This window comes from Pelophylax lessonae, assembly GCF_965119305.1.
Source record: "Pelophylax lessonae genome assembly, chromosome: 6".
In the NCBI taxonomy this organism is placed as follows: domain Eukaryota; kingdom Metazoa; phylum Chordata; class Amphibia; order Anura; family Ranidae; genus Pelophylax; species Pelophylax lessonae.
Genome location: NC_138773.1, coordinates 51608065 through 51629344, shown reverse-complemented (window position 1 = coordinate 51629344; position 21280 = coordinate 51608065). Strand labels below are relative to the sequence as shown.

The following is a 21280-nucleotide window of genomic DNA, read 5'->3' as shown; positions in this document are numbered from 1 at the left end:
TCCTTGTAAACCTGCACTAAGCCAGTAAATCTTAAAGCTGGCCATACTCTAGAAGAATTTTGTTTGAAAACTTTTGTTTCAGGGCTGTTTTATCCATTTTTAAATAGTTGGGGGGGGGGGGGGGGGGTCAAATTGACAATCGTTTCAACCAATGAGAAGATTCAAAGGAGCAGAATGGAAATTACATTAATTCCAAAATCATGGGTAAAAAAACAAGCAAAATTTTGAAGTACTTTCGACTTTGAGCAACATTTAAATGTAGAGTTGGAATTTTCATAGGAATCTACGTACGAATGTTCACGTGAAATTCTATTAGTGTGGCCACTAAGCTTAATGCCACACAACGATTATCGGCCGACCGATCGGCCATCTTTTGTCCAGTGTTGTTGTGTTGGTTGGAATGTGCCTAGACTGCACACGAATTTTCTCGGCCAACAAAAATCTACTTCAGAAGTGATGTCATGTGCTGGTTTACTTTCCGTGTGTTTTTTCTTCTCTGAGCATGCCCAGTCTTGCTCATCAGATTTTTGTCTGCCGAAATCTGTACTGACTGCACGAAAAACCGGCCGTTGTGTTGATGGCCAACAAAAATTTTATAGCCTGCACACCAGATTTTATTCGGCCGAAAAGTCGGAGTTGGTTGTCGAAAGCATCATACTAACAAGCTGAAAATCGGCCGATCGGACGTTGGCTGAAAATTCCCGGCCAATAATCGATGCGTGTGTACGAGGCATAAGACTGGAATCTAAATGTAGGCAGCAGAGATTTTTTTTTTCTCATTACAAAAAGTTTTCACTATGATATATTAATAAAAGTGTATCTTTAGGTATTTTTTTTTTATCTCTTTGCCCTTATTGGGGAGATTTACCTTTTTTGTCTTGGTGACCTTAGCTGTTGAGAATAAAAGTGATCAGAAATCCAAAATTTTAGGGTTGTCCCCAGAACAAGAGGTAAAGGGAAATCTTTAATGTCCAAGAAAGGAATTCCCCTCACTTCGGGAGATTTCCCCCAACTTCCTGTTGCTCCTCTCTCCCCATCCCTGTCCCATTAACCGCTTGCCGACCGACGCAAGTACATATACTGCGGCGGTCAGCCCCTCACAGGCAGAGTGACGTATCGGTACGTCACTAGCCTGTGAGGCTCTGGGGAGCGAGCGTGCGCCGCCGACGGCGCGCGCCCGCTCACGCGCGGTCACGGACCCCCCCGCGCGTGTGACCGGCAGACCCGATGTCCACCGGTCACTCTGTGATCGTCGGGGGAGAGGGAGAAAGGCTGGCAGGCTGTGTAAACAAGCCGCCTGTCATTCTCCCCTGTGTAGAAACACTGATCATATGGTTCTACTATGTAGGACCGTTGATCAGTGTTCCTACAGCTCAAGCCACAGCCAATCACATTTAGAATCACGCCCCTAGGGACACACACAGCCCCTCCCTCTCAAATAAAGTTAACCCCTTCACTGCCAGTGTAATTTTACAGTAACAGTGCATATATATAGCACTGATTACTGTAGAAATGTCACTGGTACCCCCAAAAGTGTCAAAAATGTCAGTCAAGGGTCCGATCTGTCCGCCGCAATGTCGCAGTACCGCAAAAAAAAGCGCCATTACGCGTTAAAAAAAAAAACAACAAAAATGACAAAAATCTTTCCCTTTGTTAGTAAACGCGATAACTTTTGCGCAAACCAATCAAAATACGCTTTTTGCGATTTTTTTTTACCAAACATATGTAGCATAAAACAAATTGGCCGAAAATGTTAAAAAATTTTGATTTTTACTTTTTTTTTGGGAGAATTTCATATAAGAAAATGTGAAAAATATTGTTATTTTTGCAAAATTGACGCTCTTTTTTTGTTTATAGCGCGTGATCAAAAAATCGCACAGGTGATCAAATACCACCAAAAGAAAGCTCTGTTTGTGGGAAAAAAAGGACGTCAAATTCGTTTAGGTACAGCGTCGCACGACCGCGCAATTGTCCGTTAAATTCACGCAGTGCCGAATCCCAAAATACCCCTGGTCTTTTAGCAGCCAAATCCTCCGGGGCTTAAGTGGTTAAAGGAAAAGAAAAAAAAAACAATCTGTCGCTTTACATACCCTTTCAAATTTAATATGCACATGAACATAGTGTATAGTACCTGCACTTTTTTATGATTGAACGCCAAGAAGATTATGGCAGTTACTGCTGCCACTATAATGACGGATCTGAGAGACAGCTTCATGTTTCGCAGAGAAGTTGTCTCCTAGGGGACAAAAAGAAGGCAATGAGCATTATTTTGTAGGATCCAAAGAGAACATGTCCTGACAGTGGAGGCTACCATCTCATGCTAAGGACACTTCTTCTAGAAATAGTGTGAGTTCAAAGGCAGACTAGGGAGTCGGTAGTGTCAGCCTCCAAATGAAGGTCAACTGAACCAGTCAAGGAACTTTGAAAAAAACTAAAAGGGAGATTAAAAAGAAAGAGAGAAGGGAGGGAGAGATAGAGAGATGAAGAGAAACAAATGGAACATGAAAGAAAAATAGAGAGGGAGACAGAAGTCAGGGAGGCAGTGGAAAAAGCCTGAGAAGAGGGAAGGGGGAATTAAATGAGATAGGGAGGTAGACCGTTGGGGTTATATAAGTATGAGACTCAATATAATGTGATATTTATTCATTACCTGTTCATTCTTCTTTGAGTTTATGGAGGCAGGAATCATCCTTCCTTCATAGTTGCTGGACTACATGAAAACCTCCCAGTCATCAGGAACACCACAACTGCTGTAGGAGATACAAAAATCAATGAAGAGCCAAGCTATTGAAGAGCATGAACATATGTGGTGTGTCTGTCTAGTGACACAGATCACAGAGGATGGAACCAGAGAGCATTGTTCTTAAAGGACATGGTTGAATGCAACCATTCCCAGCTAGTGTTCCTCCAGTTTTTCCTAGGGTTTCCTTGAGTTGTCGCTGACTGGCCTCTAGTTTTATGGTGCTTGCATAATTTCGGATCCTAGCCTCTTGGAAGAGCCAGCTGTATTACACCAATGATCTTTTTAGCTACCTGGAAGGGTGGCATTCTGACCACCATGGTAAGGGGGCATTCTTTCCACTGACCATCAATATAAGGCTGTTCTTCCTACTGACCACCAATATAAGGGACACTCATTCTACTGGCTACAAATGTATTAATTATAGCAGGAATTTCTTGAGAGCTGAACATTTTTTAGGGTTTGTCTGGGGAAAAAAAGAATGAGAAAGGCTGGTTTAGTGTGGCACAAATGTTCACATCTACCAGCATTTAGTATAATAAAAATCTCAACATATGGTCACATGACATCTTGGAGCCACAAAGGTAGTTGGTACTGGAAGAGGAAAATTTGCTTGTGTTGAATGCTTCCCACGGTGCCACATCCTAAATATATAGAAACAATAGGAAATTCCCCTATTTGTGGGACTTTATAGGCACTCAGGTATTGGTGTGAATAACATTATAAACAAAGAGTGCCTATAAAGTCCCACAAATAGGGGAATTTTCCTATTGTTGGTACTGGAAGACTTCACTCTATCCTGTGCTGTGATTAGGGTCTAAGCAGGAGGTAAGTATTTACATACACTATATTACCAAAAGTATTGGGACGCTCACCTTTACATGCACATGAACTTTAATTGGCATCCCAGTCTTAGTCCGCAGGGTTCAATATTGAGTTGGCCCACCCTTTGCAGCTATAAAAGCTTCAACTCTTCTGGGAATGCTGTCCACAAGGTTTAGGAGTGTGTCTTTAGGAATGTTTACTTTTTTTCAACATTAAACTTCATTTGCCATGTAGTTGTCCAATCCATTACTTTATTGAGGTCGTGTAAGGTTTTTACATCCTGCTGTTGAGCTATTTATGCCACCCTCTATATCATGAATGAATAAATAAACAGAAACAGGACTAATGTGCTGTATGTAATTAAATTATGATTTAAAGCAGTGATTATGAGTGACTTGAGCCCCACACCCTGGCATTATATCTACATACTGCAGATGTTTGACCTATATGATGTTATGCTCATTAGACTGCCCTGCAGTTATCCTAATTATGTCCTAATGAAACTGCAGTGTGTGATTATGAGATGTGAGTCAGTCAAATATGGTTTTTAATATATTTTATTTATTATGTTTAAAGCTGAAAAAAATACATTTTTAATCTTTTTTAATCAAGTAAATGTGCAAAAAGTTTGGAATTTACATGATACCCCTTAATGGCTAACTTAAAGCTGAACTCTAGGATTGATCTGTATTGTATACTTACACTTGTCCAGCTTGGCACAAAGTAGGTATGTACATCTCTCTCATACCTGATGGGCCACTTGGGAAGCTGACAATTACTGTAGTAGTCAGTGCTACAAAAATGATAGCTGCGTGTAGGCAACCCCTAGCTACCACTCATGGACGAACTGTGCCCTACAATAAAATGAAATAAGGAATCTGTTCCAATCCTGACGCTCACCTCACGTCCAAAGAGCTGCCATACCTTTGCACAATGGTGGGTTTCAAAGCCATCTTTTTTCCATCCCAAGATCCATGTCAGCTCGCCATATACCTGAAGCTCAGTCTTACGCATTTCCTTGCAGATTATCATGGCTGCAGGTTGGAGTTCTTTATATCTAGCCAAACATCTGAGGCCCACGAGATATGGGGCCCTATCACGTATCTGGTAGCAGAGCATGATATGATGAGGAAAGCCTCTCTTAAACCTCTGACTCGGGGTCCCTGATAATGTAGACAGGACGCGCAGAAGTATAGAGTGATACCAGTGCCTGTAAGTCTAGCTAGCAGCAGGGGAGGTGTCCTCGCTGATGGCTTCAGCAAGCAGGCAAGTAGGCAGGCAGCTGGTGCTGGCCACAGCAGGCAGAGTAGCAAGGTCAGGCAGGCTGGGTCATACACAGGCGGGAGGGATCGGGTACAGGGCCCAGACAGGTACATGGTCAGGAGACAAGCCAGGTCTGGGACCAATCAGTGGAACAGGGGCCAAAGGAGAAGACAGAAACATGTCAAGGGACAAGCTGAAGTTGATGCAGGTGGAGTTCAGAGAACAGTCAAGACAAGCCGGGTCAGCAACTGGAAGATGGATACAGGTTCACAGGATCACAGGTACACAGAAGGCTGAAGACAAAGCAGCACACAGAAGGCTGAAGACAAAGCAGCACTGCTCCTGAGCACTGGCTGAGTTTAAATAGTTTGTTTGGCGCCATGTGTGCGTGTTCGCGCATGCGCATATTTTTAACCAGTGTCCAATTCTTACGAGTATGAAAGGGAATATGTTCTAGCTCCTGCCCAGAAGTTCATCCAGAGGAGTTATCTTGTTTGCTGGCATGCGCATCCTGGCAGGCCCAAGCCAACGGGCACATAACATACTAAGGGGGCAGAACAATTCTCGCACCATAGAAGGACGACCACTTCTTCTAACTACTAGCACCTACTAGGCCGACCACGGACTTCAAACTTTAAAGTATCTCTTTGTGCACATACTTGCTTGTGCCTTGGTGGTGTGCTGTGAAACTCCCATCACCCAATATATAGGCTAACTTCTGGTGATACACAGAGATTAATTCAGGGCTTGAGAAATTTTCTTTGAATCTAGGAGCCAGCTAAAAAAGCTAGGAGCCATGTTTTTTTTATTTTCGTTTTCTGGCTGTTGGGCTTTAAACTTCCCGCCCACACATCCAGGGCCATCTTAGTAGCATCATGGGACCCTGGGCAAAGTAATGCACTGGAGCCCCTATAAGCCTGGCATAATTTATGCACCTACTCTGAAGAGTTACAACCCACTACTACTGAACTCAACCCATTCAAATAAAAGGGTTCGTGCTGGAGCATTTACGGTGACATATCGCTTCCTCACTACCTGTTAATTGTCTCTGAAAATAAATCTGTGTGTGGATTGCTTTTCAGAGGAGTGGCAGTCTTTTTTAATCAGAGACTCAGAGCAGCAGAGGGGGCATTAGTGCATTATTGTCACCAATTTTTCAGCCTCTAGTGTGCATGTACTCCAATTTGTCATCTGTCCTGCACACCTTAACATACACACAGAAAGCGTATATGTGTCTGTGTGTGTTCACATTAGTGGGTGGAGTATAGATGGAGCAAGTAAAGCAGAGATTGCATAGATCATAAGGCGGCGGGGCAAAATCATTGGCCTCTTCAGCAAACTGCACTGTTCACTCTGAATACAGACATGTGTAGTTAAATGGACATAAAAAAAAAAAAAAATATATATATCCATCAGTCTTAAATGTAGTCAGCGGAATGGACAATAAAATCCAGACTGATCTATAATCAGAAATTATGCTTTTCTTCATATGTCTGATGGCAGCATTAGCCATACAGTCCCAGGTAGATATGAAGGGTTAATTAGATATACAGTTACAAGCAGGTACAAATGCCATTCATACCAGAAGAAAAAGCCAGCAGATGTTAAGCTGTAAAGAGTTAATCATTTACCCATTTAGGTAAGCAGCACTTAAATGAAGCAAAGTAGATGGGCAGAGTCCTCCCCTAGCATTCAAGGAGAGGGTTAATTGCCAGAGAATTAATTGCAGATAACAGGCTGTAGGAGTACAGATGCTGACAAGCTCTGTCTCCTCTACCATCTGTGTGGAGGGGAGGGGGAGGGGGGAGCTATCAGCGCACGCTCTAGGCTGCATAAGAGAGAGACACTCTCAGTACGCTACAGCCTGCAACCCCAGCAGTAAATGGGTTGACAAGCCCAGGCGCCAGGATGCAATTTCTAGTCGCCATGGTGACCTGGCGCCTAGGGTTTGTCGAGCCCTGGATTAACAAAATCCTCCCACATACGTTGTACCTGTTCATCTGCAGCCACCTATCCTCTGTAGTCTTCCAAAACAAACATTTTTCACAGCATATCTCAGCAGCAGAAAGCAGGGGGTTCTGGTGTAACACACACACTGCAGAGCTAGAGCACACAGTTGAAAGAAATCTGATAGCTGATTGGAGGGAAGTGACAACCCCCCTCTTCACAGGTTTAGAGAAACATAGAGCTGAGGGTATGAGTTATTTGCTGTGTGTTGGACGGGGTGGTACGCTTTATTGGTGGGGTGCGGCGGGAATAAAATGAAAAAATAACCCAGTGGGAATGCAGACCAGGTGGGAACACTTTCAGTTCCAACAGCGTGTAGAGAGCAGGATGTAGCTGAACTGATAGCACCTGTAGAGAGGGGAAGAAGGCATCTGTGCCAAAACAGGCAGGTATCCAGAGAAGTTGTGAGCCTTAAGCTTTCCCTTTGCATCAGGAACCTTTCTCTGCCACTAGTTCTGTCCCTACCAGGCAGGAGACCTGTTCCTACTCTACTAACAGCAAATGCGTGACAATCCTTTGAGCCAGGACCTTAAAAAGGCTCTGCCTGACCCAAGGTGGCTGCCAGAGTCACATGGGGCGGCAGCATCCAATGGGATAGCTTCCCCAGTGAAACCTGTTCCTCCTGACTTCCTCTCCATTTACAAAGCTGCTGCAGTAGAGCGCCATCTGCAGTGGAGAAAGTAGACTGCACCTGCCTTCACACTGCTCCATTCACAAGTAATTCTCTGCTGGCATAACGACGTCCAGCAGCAGAACTTTGTAATGAGAGAAAAATGGCTGAAATGTACTTGAGAAAAAGAGTGGAGGTGGGTGCTTTATTGCAAGAAATAAGATTCTGACCAAAATGCCAGCAGCAGCACAGTTTTAAAAAGCAAAGCCTACATTTACTAGAGACAAAAACACAGGCAGGGGTTTTAGAAGAATTAAGATACTCCATAAATAACGAAAAGCCCACTTCTCAAATCTATGAACATCTGTCCCTAATTTCTCTTTCTCCTTTGGAGTCCCTTTGGGCCCAATTGGCAACAAGATGTCCAATCTTTGGATACTGATGATTAGGATGAGGTCTGGGCCCTACCATTCCAGACATTAGTTTCTTTACATGATAGAATGCTCCAATTTAAAGTAGTGCACAGAGCTTACTATACTCCTTCCAGGCTACACAAGATGAATGTATCTCATTCCCCTGAATGTTAGAGATGCGACTTATCCCCGGGTGACTTCCCCCATATGTTTTGGACCTGCCCCCCCATTGTTGAATACTGAAAATATGTACTTTCCATCATTAATATATTTGCTCAGACCCCGTTCCCACTAGCCATAGAGGTCTGTCTACTGAGCCTGATAGATGACCTCATCTCCACTAGGGTGGGAAAGACCTTGGTTGGTCTCCTTCTCTTCTATGCTAGAAAGGCCATTACCTTACATTGAAACAACTCATAAACAATAGCCTTCCGCTCTACAAGAATACTTATGCCAACTGTGGCTGCCCAGGAAAATATGATAAAGCATGGTCCACGTGGCTAGCGGATCTTTCCTTTGCCTCCTGATGTTATGATACGGCTTTTGGTACTAATATCTACTAGACCGTCATCTTTAACGGAGCCCCCTTTGTCTTATTTCTCTTTGTTCTCTTTGTGTGTTTTTTTATTTTTTATTTTTTTATTAATCAAGGTTGATTGAGTTGCATTTGCCACCCTTAACATGATACTCTGTTTAATTCCACCTGAAAATTGCACCAATTTCATCTAGATGTTACTCACATTCATGCAAATTATATAATTATGCCACTCATTATTCACTCCTGCTTATGTAACACAACACGGCTTTATTGTTCTGTAGATGTATGTTAGTACCGTTGTACTTCCAAAAATAATAAAAAGAATTAAAAATAATAAAAAGAATTAAAAAAAAAAAAGATACTCCAGAAAATATAGCAGCTTTAATCAGGAATAATAGGCCTAACTGGTACAAGCCTAACTTTACCATGGGATGCCATGAATGCGAGTGATATAATGTGAGGTGGTTTAGGTGCACACTGTTCTTGCATTTAGGTTTTTTTTTTTTTTCAAACATTGCAGAGGGGTGCTGAGTAAAGAGGGAACATTAGGGGCAGATGATTGCTAAGTAATTACAAACTTACAATTGCCCTATCAACATAAAAAAAAAAAACATGAAACATCCAAATACCTCCCTTAAAAGCTTACCTTCCTTCTTTTTTTTTTAAGTGAAGCATTGCAGCAAAAAATAAATAAATAAATAAATAAAATTAAAAAAAACTGTGTGACCTAAAATAAAGGCCCTATGACTATAAAAAAAAAAAGTCCCAAATACCATCCACTGAAAATGCCTTTTTTTTAAGGGAAGCTTTTCCTTTGCAAAAAAAAGTTTGTTTCAGACTTTACAGCAGCTAAAAGTAACCTCAAATCAACCACAAAAAAAGAAAAAAAAAAAAAAAACCTCTGAAAATAAAAATCAAGCCATAAACAAAATGATATTTACCAAAGAGCTAGCAATATGAGTTAAAGTACAGTTAACTGACTAACTCTTAGGCAGTCCATAGATAATTCATTTATTTTTTCATTCAATCAATGGGTTGAGCAAAAAAAATAAAAAAGAATTACTCGATTCCATATTAAGCTGAATTTATCTGACAGGCTGGTTGTACAGGATGTATAACCAGGATACCCATACACTACGTAGTTGGCTTAAGATTTCCCTATGTAGCTTGTCAGCTTTCCTTATGCTTTCCCTTCAACAGCTCCCTCCATATTATAATGTAGGAACTGAAGGCTTGATTCACATCTACATGTTGCTTTTGAGCATTTCTGCAGTGCTTTTTTGCTGTGTTTTCTGTGTTTTTTTTTTTTTACCGTATTTTTACAGCCTTTGTTCCCATGATTTGTATTTTGCGTTTTTTATGCTTTTTTTTTTTGGGCTAATTTGTTGTTGGGCAGATTAACCACTTGCGAACTGCCTAAGTTATATTTACTGCGGCAAAGTGGTTCTATTGCGCAAAATCACATACCTGTACGTCATTTCGTGCTATAGCCACACTGATTGGACAGAGGGGGAGACAATCAGCGCGTCCGGCAGGCCTGAGGTCTGCTGGCCATCTGTGGTCCTTCCCAGGCAGAATGGCGGTCTGCCTATGTAAACAAGGCAGATAACCGTTCTGACAGGGGAGAAGATGGAGATCTTGTGTTCCTGCTAAGCAGGAACAGGGATCTCTGTCTTCCCCCAGTCAGAGCACCTCCCCCACAGAGTTAGCAAGCACCCCCTAGGCCTAGGGACACATTTAACCCTTTGATCGCCCATGGGTTAAACCCTTCCCTGCCAGTGCCATTAGTACAGTAACAGTGCATATTTTTAGCACTGATCACTGTAATATTATCACTAGTCCCCAAAAATGTGTCAAAAGTGTCAGTTAGGTGTTCTATTTGTCCGCCACAATGTCCCAGCCCTGCTAAAAATCGCTGATAGCAGCCATTACTAGTAAAAAAAAATAGAAATGCCATAAAAATACCCCCCTAGTTTGTAGACGCGATAAATTTTGCGCAAACAAATCAATATACGCTTATTGGGATTTTTTTTAACCAAAAATATGTAACAAAATAAAAATTGGCCTAAAATGATGAAGAAATTCGATTTTTTACATTTTTTTTATTGGATGTGTTTTATACTAGAAAGTAAAAAAATATTTTTTTTTTCAAAAATTGTCGCTCTTTTTTTTGTTTATAGCACAAAAAATAAAAATCGCAGAGGTGATCATATACCACCAAAAGAAAGCTCTATTTGTGGGAAAAAAAGAACATCAATTTTATTTGGGTACATCGTCGCAAAACCGCGTAAATGTCAGTTAAAATTACACAGTGCCGTATCGCAAAGAATGGCCTGGTCATTAAGGGGCTGAAGTGGTGGAAAACGCAAAATGCAAATCGCAAGAAAAGTTCACTACATGCTTTTCTGCAGCTTCTCCATTGTAGTCTTTTGAAACAAAAACGCAAAAAAGCACAGTTTTGCATTTAAAAAAGTCCCTGACCCTTTCCAAAAACGCAGAGGCACAAAACTGCATTGATGTGAACGTGTCCCATAGGAACCCATGCTATAAAAAGTGTCCTGCGTTTCTGCAAAAAGCAAAATGCATGAAAAAAACGCATTGGTGCGAATGAAGCTGAATCCATAAGCCCCCTTATTGGCCCTTCTAAGCCTGCTGGTCATGATTCAAGGGCCATGCATTGCATGAAGTTTAAAAAAAAAATCCTCAGCAGAGAATCTTAAACTCGCAGGATTCGCTTCCGACCCATGTTAGCGAAAAACCTAAAATTCATCCCTAGCCATAAGGTTAATCCTACAACTATGGGAACCCAGCTGGAGAAAAATATGAAAAGTGAATAAAAAAATAAGAAAAATGATGTTCCTAATTTTGTGAAAAAGCCAGCACTTTAAATATTCATATTTCATTTCTAAGTAGTAACAATTTAATTATAAAAGAAGTGATACTGCTCAATACCTAATAAAAAAAATTGAATTTAAAATAATACAATTCACTTACCTTTATATAGGGTCCTATCATTGTTCAGACAAAAGAACTGACAAATAATCAGCAGGTCTTGCAGTCCTCGAAGACACTTGTTAGCTGATTTCCCTATGCTGATTTACAGCTCTGCCTGTTGATGAGGTCATCCTGTTGAGGGTGTATCAAGATACTTATGACTATTTGTGACAGAGGTAATGCAGATCGTTAGTTACTAGTTATTAATCTAAATGACACCACTTAAGGTAAATCAAAGAACTGGTTTTAAATGTAACACAATTAAACGTATTATTATTTATTAAAATATATATATAAAAATAAAAAATACCATGTTAAAGCTTAAAGGGGATACAAATTCCGCGCTTATGGATGTAAGCTAGGCTGCAGCCTACCCCAAAATATAGTCCAATGGGCTATATCGTGCAATAGAGATATGAAACGAGGTAAAATGGCGCTGCCTGTTTAAAAGTGTATATATATTTGTATGGAAGGGGTTAAAATAATGTACAATAAAGTGCTAATGTGCAATATTATGCAAAACACTATAAATAAACCTGTATGAAAAAGTATCCAAGCATTATTTTGGAAATACAAATAAAAATATACACATAAATTGTGAGCATAAAGTGATATGTGCAATCAGTAAGCCCCCGTTCACACTAAGGCGACCTGTGAGGCGACCTGGTCGCCTCACAGGTCGCCGTAGGTCGCCTCCCATAGGGAAGCTGCGGACCCGTTCTAATAGGAGCGACACAAGTCGCTCCGACTTAGAAAAAGGGTCCGGAGCTTCTTTGGGGCGACCAGGAGGCGACCGCCATAGACTTCAATGTTATGAAGTCCGTGGCGGCCGCTCCAAGGTCGCGGTGCGCTGCTCGCACCGCGACCTCGGAGGTCGCGGTGCGAAGTAGCCTCGCCTGCAGGTGAACGGGGGCTTAAGATGACAATAAACAAAGTGCCAGTGCAAATTATCCAGTGAAAACACCAAAAAATATTATATATATATATTAAATCAAAAAAGTCCAAAATCAGTCCATAAAGTGCTTGCAAAAAGGTGCTTCACAAAACAATGGTGCTTCAATATTAATGATGAGTGATATTAGAAGAGTGATCCGGGTGCTAGATATAGGGTAAAGAGAAACATGCACCCCTCCAATATATCCCTCACTCACCAGAGATATATACCCCTGCAGGGGTAATAAACTTTTAGGGTAATAGCCTCTTTCCTACGAATCTTAGTAGTGGGCTCGTGGGTAAAGATATCCCTGGGTGTCTCCTCTCAGCGGGGTCAGATGTTTCCAATACGTTAGATCACCATAATATTCCTCTCTCAAATGTAAGGACATATCCCGAGGTAGTATATAAAAAAGAAGACCTCATATAGTGATGTACCGTTTAACTTCTTTATTAAGCATGAAATCAAGAATAGTACTCACATTTAAACGTGGCAAAACGAGAATAAAAAGCAGTAGGGGCCGCGAATCCCTCGTTGGCGGCTACTTCCGGGACGCTATGCGAACCAGCGACCGGATCTGCGCTCCAGTGGGGCGGAGATGACGTAACCACGCACGACGCGTTTCGTCACAGCTGACGTCATGTTAAAGCTTACCAGTCCTTAGATGTGGTGGCTGCATTCATTTTCTTTTTTATGCTTTTTTTCCCCTTTATTCTCACCTGATAAATTCCCTTTGGCTAATAACACACTTCCTGTTTTAAGGTGACAACTCTCATTTTCCATACTGGATAACAGAAATAGGATAAAACTACAGCACCCCACCCCTCTCCCTGTCTCCATAACATAGAAGGGGTTCTGTAGTCCTTTAGAGATAGCTGAAAAAAAGGTGAAGTCCGAAACTAAAGACAGCACAAGAGTTAGCAGCTTATATAATTTTTGTTTTTGTATTCTTTATTTATTGGTGAAGGAATTCGGCGGTACAATGCAGAGCAGGAAACGGTAATTTTAGCACTGCAAAAATTTTCCAGCGTAACAGTTAAGCGACACAGCTAAATGTATATAATACAACAGCCTATTTTATATCTGACATGATCAACAGGTATTTTTTATTTTTTTTTTTGCACTTTTCAAACAGATATAATAAAATACATTCAATGATATACAGTATTTTCCCGCTTTAGTACCAGCCTGTGTATATACTCCTTTATGTCCAGACATTTTTTTCAGTGCTGTGATAGTTTGACTAACACTCAGTCATGCAACACTGTACCCAAAATAATTCTATATATGTTTTTTAGACAGAGCTTTTAATAACCACTAGGATTTTTTTTTTTTGTATATAAATAAAAAAGGACCACATATTTTGAAAAAAAAAAAAAATAATAATAATGCTTCATACTATCTGTATTTTTTCAATATATAATCTTTTTTTTTTCGGTAAGGTATTAAAAATTAAATTGCAATGAGTAAAGTGCTGTGATAGTTTGACTAATAATTACTCAGTCATGCAACACTGTATCCAAAATAATTTTATTTATTTATTTTTTTTAGACAAACAGAGCATTTAATAACCACATTGATTTTTCTTTTACTATTTAAAGGAAACATATTTTGGAAAAAAAAGAAATAATAATAATAACTGAAGCGCCACAACATCTGTATTTTTTGCAATATATTATCTTATTTTTCGGTAAGGTATTAATGATGAGGTTGCAACGAGCAAAGCTCATTTTAATGATTTTTCTATTTTAAAATTTTCAGGGGGCAGTTTAAAAAAAAACAATAATGATACAAGGTTGAGGCTTATACATGCTAGCTTTAGCAGGGCTCAGCGCCATCAGCGGTGCCCCCTGGACCCGGCATTATTGATCCCAAGGGGTTGCCGGGACCATGGGGAGCCCCGTCGAATCACTCTCATCGCTGGTTTCATCTCAGTAATGATGTCATATTCTTGGTACTGTATTGTTGCACTGAATGCTGTTCGACCCTCATACCGCCTTAATTCTTTGTATACTTCCACTGGACATTGGAAAGTGTTTGTTTGTTTTTGTCTTATTGTTTCGATTTGTACTTTTGAAACTTCAATAAAAATGTATTGTTCAAAAAAAAATAAAAAATAATACAAGGTCAAATTTAGGGACTTGTACTGTTCATATTAAACCACTTGAAGATCAGGCCTTTTCTGGAACTTTTTGTTTACATGTAACAATCAGTATTTTTTTCTAGAAAATTTCTTTGGACCCCCAAAAATGTTATATTTATTTTTTTTTTTAAAGCAGAGGCCGAGAATAAATGGGTGGGCTTTTCAATTTTTTTTATGTTGCGCAGCCATTTTTCAAATGCAATTTTTTTTGGAAAAAATAAATTTTTTTAATTTTAATGCAAAAAAAAACCACAATACATGACCCAATTGTTTTGTAAAATATAAAAAAGATGATGCTACACTGAATAAATAGATACCTAACACGTCACGCTTTAAAATTGCGCATGTCAGTGAAACAGCAACAAACAATGTACTGTATATTTTATTATCCATAGGTGAGGCTTTAAAAGCCTTCGAAGGTTACCACTTTAGATTTACAGAGGAGGTCCAGGGTTAGAATTACTGAATTACTGTTCGTGGTGATACCTCACATCTGTGAGACAATCCTTGTTTGTGTGCATGAGGGACAGTCTCCTGTGTTCACCTTTGTGCACAAGCACGGAGGGGACAGGGGCACTTTACTTTTTTTTTAATGATTTATTTATTATTTTTTATTTTTACACTGTCTCTTTAATTTATTTATTTTTGTTCGCTTTTATTGCTGTCAAAAGGAATGTAAACCTCCCTTGTGACAGCAATAGGCATGTGACAGATACTCTTTATGTAGAGATCTGGGGGTCTATAAGACCCCAGATCCCTCCTCTTTCCTTAAAAGCATTTGATCACACCAAGATAAGTGATCAAATGCTTTTGATTTTTAAAACTGGCGCCGTTTTCATCCGGGTACACTGGAAGTGATGTCAGGTCATCACCTCTTGGTTGCCATATCCCAGAGTCGAACAAAACAAAGCCGATCCTGACTATGTTTGGCTCTGCGATCAGCTAGCGGAAGTGCTGGCTAGTTGATTGGGAAACCGGGGGGGGGCAATCCCAGTAGAGCCTCGATAAGATAGCAGGAGGGGGAGGACGCCTCCTCCCACTGTTTGTGAAAGCAATCTAGTGGCTAGTTAGCTGCTAGGCTTGCTTTTACAAGAGAGATGACCATTAGCTCTAAAAAAAAAAACAGAAACCAGGGTTCCTCCTAAAGTTGCTAGGAGTTCCTTGAGCAATGGGCAATTTCTGCCTCTCAGATAAGTTCCCAATGAGACCATTGTTCCTTTTAGCTCTCTGTAAGGGGGTAATTCTTCCCAATGATGAGAATAGTACGGCACATTCTTCCCACTGACTGTTACACTAATGTGTCATGAGTTATAGATTTTTAATTTTTAGCAGAGGTTCCCTGAGACCAGAAATTTATTTCAAGGGTTCCTCTGTGTTGAAAAGGTTGAGAAAGGTTGACCCAGATGATGCCTGCAGCTACATATCCTGGTATAACCACTGGAAGACCAGTGACATACCAGGTACATGACTGGTTGGCAAGGGGTTGGAAAATATTTAATGATATAGTAATGATTATTGAGCTGCATTAACTTGTGACTTTAAAATCTGCCTAGACCCTTTGGCTGGGTTAAGCCAGATCACTATCAAGTGACCCCATATGAAAAATTGTGCATGCAGGATGCGGATCAGCGGGGGTATCTCCCTTACTTATGGGCTGCTACTGGGCGCTCCTCCTAGATTCTCTTACATGATGGACTGGGATACTGATCTGGGTAAGAATAGAGACACTGAATCATGGCACACTTATTTTCTGAGGTAATTTAAGGGCATAATGAATATTGTCTTGATAGATGCGAATTTAAAGGTGCTCAACCGTTGGTACTTAGTGTCGACCCAGCTAGACAAAATGTACCCTTCTGTGTCACCTCTGTGATTTTGAGGCTGTCAGATGTTGGGGACAATGTGCCATATTTGGTGGGAATGCCCTAGGATCCGTAGCTTTTGGAACAGGTTTTTTGCCCTGATCCGTAGAGTAACGGGACAGTCAGTGCCCCAGACTCCACGTATAGCACTCCTTAATGCCCATGTAACTGGTCTACCTAAATGCTTACAATGTCTGGTTTTCTTTATCTTGTTAGGGGCTAAGATGACTAAATTCTGGAAACAATCCACTGTATCCCTGGCTCAGGCAAAGAAAAACATTTCCTGGATCATGATACATGAGAATATTATTAGTATCCTTAAAGACACTGTCCAAACATTTGATTGGATCTGGGAACTATGGGCCGGCTATATGCATGTCTCTCTGGTGCATTATTAGTATGTACTCTCCTTCTGGTCTTGGGGAATTCTTAGTTCTCTCAGACTCCGACTTTGACCGTTTTTCTCTACTCTACTTCATTTGCTATAGAACTACCCGGGGCTTTTGCTAACTTATCATCATATACACTGAACAAAATTGTAAACGGAACATTTTTGTTTTTGCCCCCATTTTTCATGAGCTGAATTCAAAGATCGAAGACTTTTTCTATGTACACAGAAGGCCTATTTCTCTCAAATATTGTTCACAAATCTGTCTAAATCTGTGTTAGTGAGCGCTTCTCCTTTGCCGAGATCCATCCACCTCACAGGTGTGGCATATCAAGATGCTGATTAGACAGCAGGGTTATTGCACAGGTGTGTGTTAGGCTGGCCACAACAAAAGGCCACTCTAAAATGTGTAGTTTTTCACACAGCACAATGCCACAGATGTCGCAAATTTTAAGGGAGCGTGCAATTGGCATGCTGACTGCAGGAATGTCCACCAGAGCTGTTGCCTGTGAATTGAATGTTCATTTCTCTACCATAAGCCGTCTCCAAAGGCGATTCAGAGAATTTGGCAGTACATCCAACCGGCCTCACAACCACAGACCACGTGTAACCACACCAGCCCAGGACCTCCGAATCCAGCATCTTCACCTCCAAGATGGTCTGAGACCAGCCACCTGGACAGCTGCTGCAACAATCGGTTTGCATAACCACAGAATTTCTGCACAAACTGTCAGAAACCGTCTCAGAGAAGCTTATCTGCATGCTCCTCGTCCTCATCGCGGTCTTGACCTGACTGCAGTTCATCATTGTATCCGACTTGAGTGGGCAAATGCTCACATTTGATGGTGTCTGGCACTTTGGAGAGATGTTCTCTGCGCGAATAAATCCTGGTTTTCTTAGATCTTTGAGTTCAGCTCATGAAAAATGGGGGCAAAAAACAAGTGTTGCGTTTATAATTTTGTTCAGTATATGTCCTGCATCCTAAAAGTGGGGTAGTCTTCAAAGACCTTTTTTTCCTCTTGATGCGTCAGTCGATTGATTATTGACCCCTGTTGCAAATACTTTTTATCTTTACTGTTTTAAGATGGGTGACAGGGGTATTGACATTTTGTGTCTGGCATTTGTTTTCGTATTAATTTCACTTTTAGCGGAATTTGTATTGTAGCTTGTTTTGTAACATTAAAAATCTTCAATAAACTCTTTGAAAGTAAAAATATGCCTAGATTTTAAAACGGTTCCTGCACTATTTTTGGGCAACTTCATCAAGACTTGCATTGACTTCTGTTAACCAGTTCGGCTCCAGAGCAATTTTTTTGTCGCATACAAGTAAAAGTCCAAATTTTTGGCAATAAAATTACATAAGCCCCCAGAACATTCTATATTTTCTGAAAGCAGAGGCCCTGTAGAATAAAAATTTTTGTTTCAGGCAATATTTGCGCATTGTTTAAAAAATGCATATTTTCCAGAAAAAATGTAATAAAATGAATATTAGTGCAAAACCACAACATGTATTACCCATTTTTGGTTAAATAATAAAAGATGAGATGGCATTGAGTAAATAGAGACACAATATTCCATGTTTTAAATCGCTAAAAACCATGCTGCCCAAAAATAACCATAGGTGATGCTATAAAAGCCATTACAGCTCATCAGTTTAGAATTATCTAGGAGCTCTTGTGGTAGAAGTATTTTTCTCACGCTGATGTTTGCGGCAATATGTCACATGTGTGCTGCGACTGTGGTTTACATACTTGTATGCACCCTGGGCATGTGTTTGCATTTGGGTGTGCGGAGCAAAGGGGGTTTTGGCAATTTTTTAATATTTGAATATATTTTTTTTTTTTACTTTTTTCTTTTATTTTTTTATTTATTTTTACGTGATTGCTATCCCAAAGGGTTAATAAAGGCCTATATACATTATCTCACAAAAGTGAGTACACCCCTCACATTTTTGTAAATATTTTATTATATCTTTTCATGTGACAACACTGAGGAAATCACACTTTGCTACAATATAAAGTAGGGAGTGTACAGCTTGTATAACAGTGTAAATTTGCTGTCCCCTCAAAATAACTCAACACACAGTCATTAAGGTCTAAACCGCTGGCAACAAAAGTGAGTACACCCCTAAGTGAAAATGTCCAAATTGGGCCCAATTAGCCATTTTTCCTCTCCGGTGTCATGTGACTTCTTAGTGCTACAAGGTCTCAGGTGTAAATGGGAAGCAGGTGTGTTAAATTTGGTGTTATCGCTCTCACTCTTTCATACTGGTCACTGGAAGTTCAACATGGCACCTCATGGCAAAGAACTCACTGAGGATCTGAAAAAAAAAGAATTGTTGCTCTACATAAAGATGGCCTGGGCTATAAGAAGATTGCCAAGACCCTGAAACTAAGCTGCAGCACGGTGGCCAAGAACATACAGCAGTTTAACAGGACAGGTTCCACTCAGAACAGCCCTCGCCATGTTCGATAACAGAAGTTGAGTGCACGTGCTCAGCGTCATATCCAGAGGTTGTCTTTGGGAAATAGATGTATGAGTGCTGCCAGCATTGCTGCAGAGGTTGAAGGGGTGGGTAGGTCATCCTGTCAGTGCTCAGACCATACGCCGCACACTGCATTAAATTGGTCTGCATGGCTGTCATCCCAGAAGGAAGCCTCTTCTAAAGATGATGCACAAGAAAGCCCACAAACAGTTTGCTGAAGACAAGCAGACTAAGGACATGGATTACTGGAACCATGTCCTGTGGTCTGATGAGACCAAGATAAACTTATTTGGTTCAGATGCTGTCAAGTGTGTGTGTCGGCAACCAGGTGAGGAGTATAAAGATAAGTGTGTCTTGCCTACAGTCAAGCATGGTGGTGGGAGTGTCATGGTCTGGGGCTGCAGGAGTGCTGCTGGCACTGGGGAGCTACAGTTCATTGAGGGAACCATGAATGCCAATATGTACTGTGACATACTGAAGCAGAGCATGATCCCCTCCCTTCGGAGACTGAGCCGCAGGGCAGTATTCCAACATGATAACGACCCCAAACACCTCCAAGATGACCACTGCCTTGCTAAAGAAGTGTGAGGAAAAAGGTGATGGACTGGCCAAGCATGTCTCCAGACCAAAACCCTATTAATGTAATGTTCTGGTACCTTTGGGTACCCTAATTACTCTTTCATAAGTGTATGCGCCCCACCATTCTCTTTTGGTAAGGTGCGCATACACCTTTAAGACTGATGCTGTCATCACTGAGCGCCGGAATGATGGCTATTTAGATCGCCGGCTCTCACTCACATGTGTTCGTTCAAACTGCTTTGTGCCTTGATGCTAACCTGTCTTGAAGCTCTCATGCTTGCAAGCTTACCTCGCTGTCGGAACCACGCTGCGCTGATCCCTGTATCCCGCTACCGGATCATCCGCTCTTGCCGAACCTCTCCTCTGCTACATTGCTATTAGTGATAAGTACCCCGTAGGGGAAACCTCTATAACTTTCATACTAAAGCTTACACTATCTAGCTCTGCATACTAAGGACTATTACTACATGTGCATTATCTAAGATTGCTAGCTCTTGAGCCTACTACCACCTGTTCTTGCACTGGGTTGATCTCTCTTGTATGTCCACCTGCTACTCTGTCATCTGCTACCATACATGATTGCTAAACCTATCTGCATCTCATCTGCTACTATCTCACTTTCAAGAACATTTCCTTTCAAGTGTCTGTCATCTACCATCTCTACCCAACCTGTCTCTTCAGCCTATCATCACTGTGTTACTATATACATAAGTCACTCTAGGAAACATCTTATTGAGTGTGTGTATTTACTTGCTGAATTGAGATCCTCCACACATGATGAGTCATTGGGAGTTGGGAATGGTATCTCAGCGTTTCTCTACATGACTACTGAAGTGGAATATTTCTGCAGCTGAAAATCCACACCATACATAAAACGCAGGAGCGTTACAATTAAACAATCTGTGGGGCATCCTCAAATGGAAGGTGGAGGAGCGCAAGGTCTCTAACATCCACCAGCTCCATGATGTTGTCATGGAGGAGTGGAAGAGGACTCCAGTGGCAACCTATGAAGCTCTGGTGAACTTCATGCCCAAGGTAATGCTGGAAAAAATGGTTTCCACACAAAATATTGACACTTTGGGCGCAATTTGGATGTTTTCACTTAGGGGTGTACTCACTTTTGTTGCCAGCGGTTTAGACATTAATGGCTGTGTGTTGAGTTATTTTGAGGGGACAGCAAATTTACACTGTTATACAAGCTGTACACTCACTACTTTACATTGCAGCAAAGTGTAATTTCTTCAGTGTTATCACATGAAAAGATATAATAAAATATTTACAAAAATGTGAGGGGTGTACTCACTTTTGTGAGATACTGTATATTTAAGACAGCTCATTAATTTCAATGGGCTACCAAACACGCGGGACTGCTCAAAAGAAAATACTGCAGGCACGATTTTTAATACCGCTGCACAACAAACTGGATGGTAGTGCGTTACAATGCATTTTGGGGGCTGCAAACACACCAGCGTTTGCTAGATGCATGGGGCTGGCAGTTG

The 21280-nt window shown here is 40.9% G+C and overlaps 1 protein-coding gene across 1 annotated transcript in view; it reads right to left on the bottom strand.

The window, feature by feature from the left end:
* Positions 1-21280, bottom strand: part of LOC309558583 (uncharacterized protein) — a 533559-nt gene that overhangs the window by 117342 nt on the left and 394937 nt on the right. Inside the window, exons 2-3 of the mRNA XM_082261660.1 lie at positions 2651-2750; positions 2132-2236 (exon numbers count right to left, since the gene is read on the bottom strand). Of these exons, the coding sequence (XP_082117786.1) occupies positions 2132-2236; positions 2651-2689 (144 nt within the window). The 5' untranslated portion in view covers positions 2690-2750. The remainder of the gene's footprint in view (positions 1-2131; positions 2237-2650; positions 2751-21280) is intronic.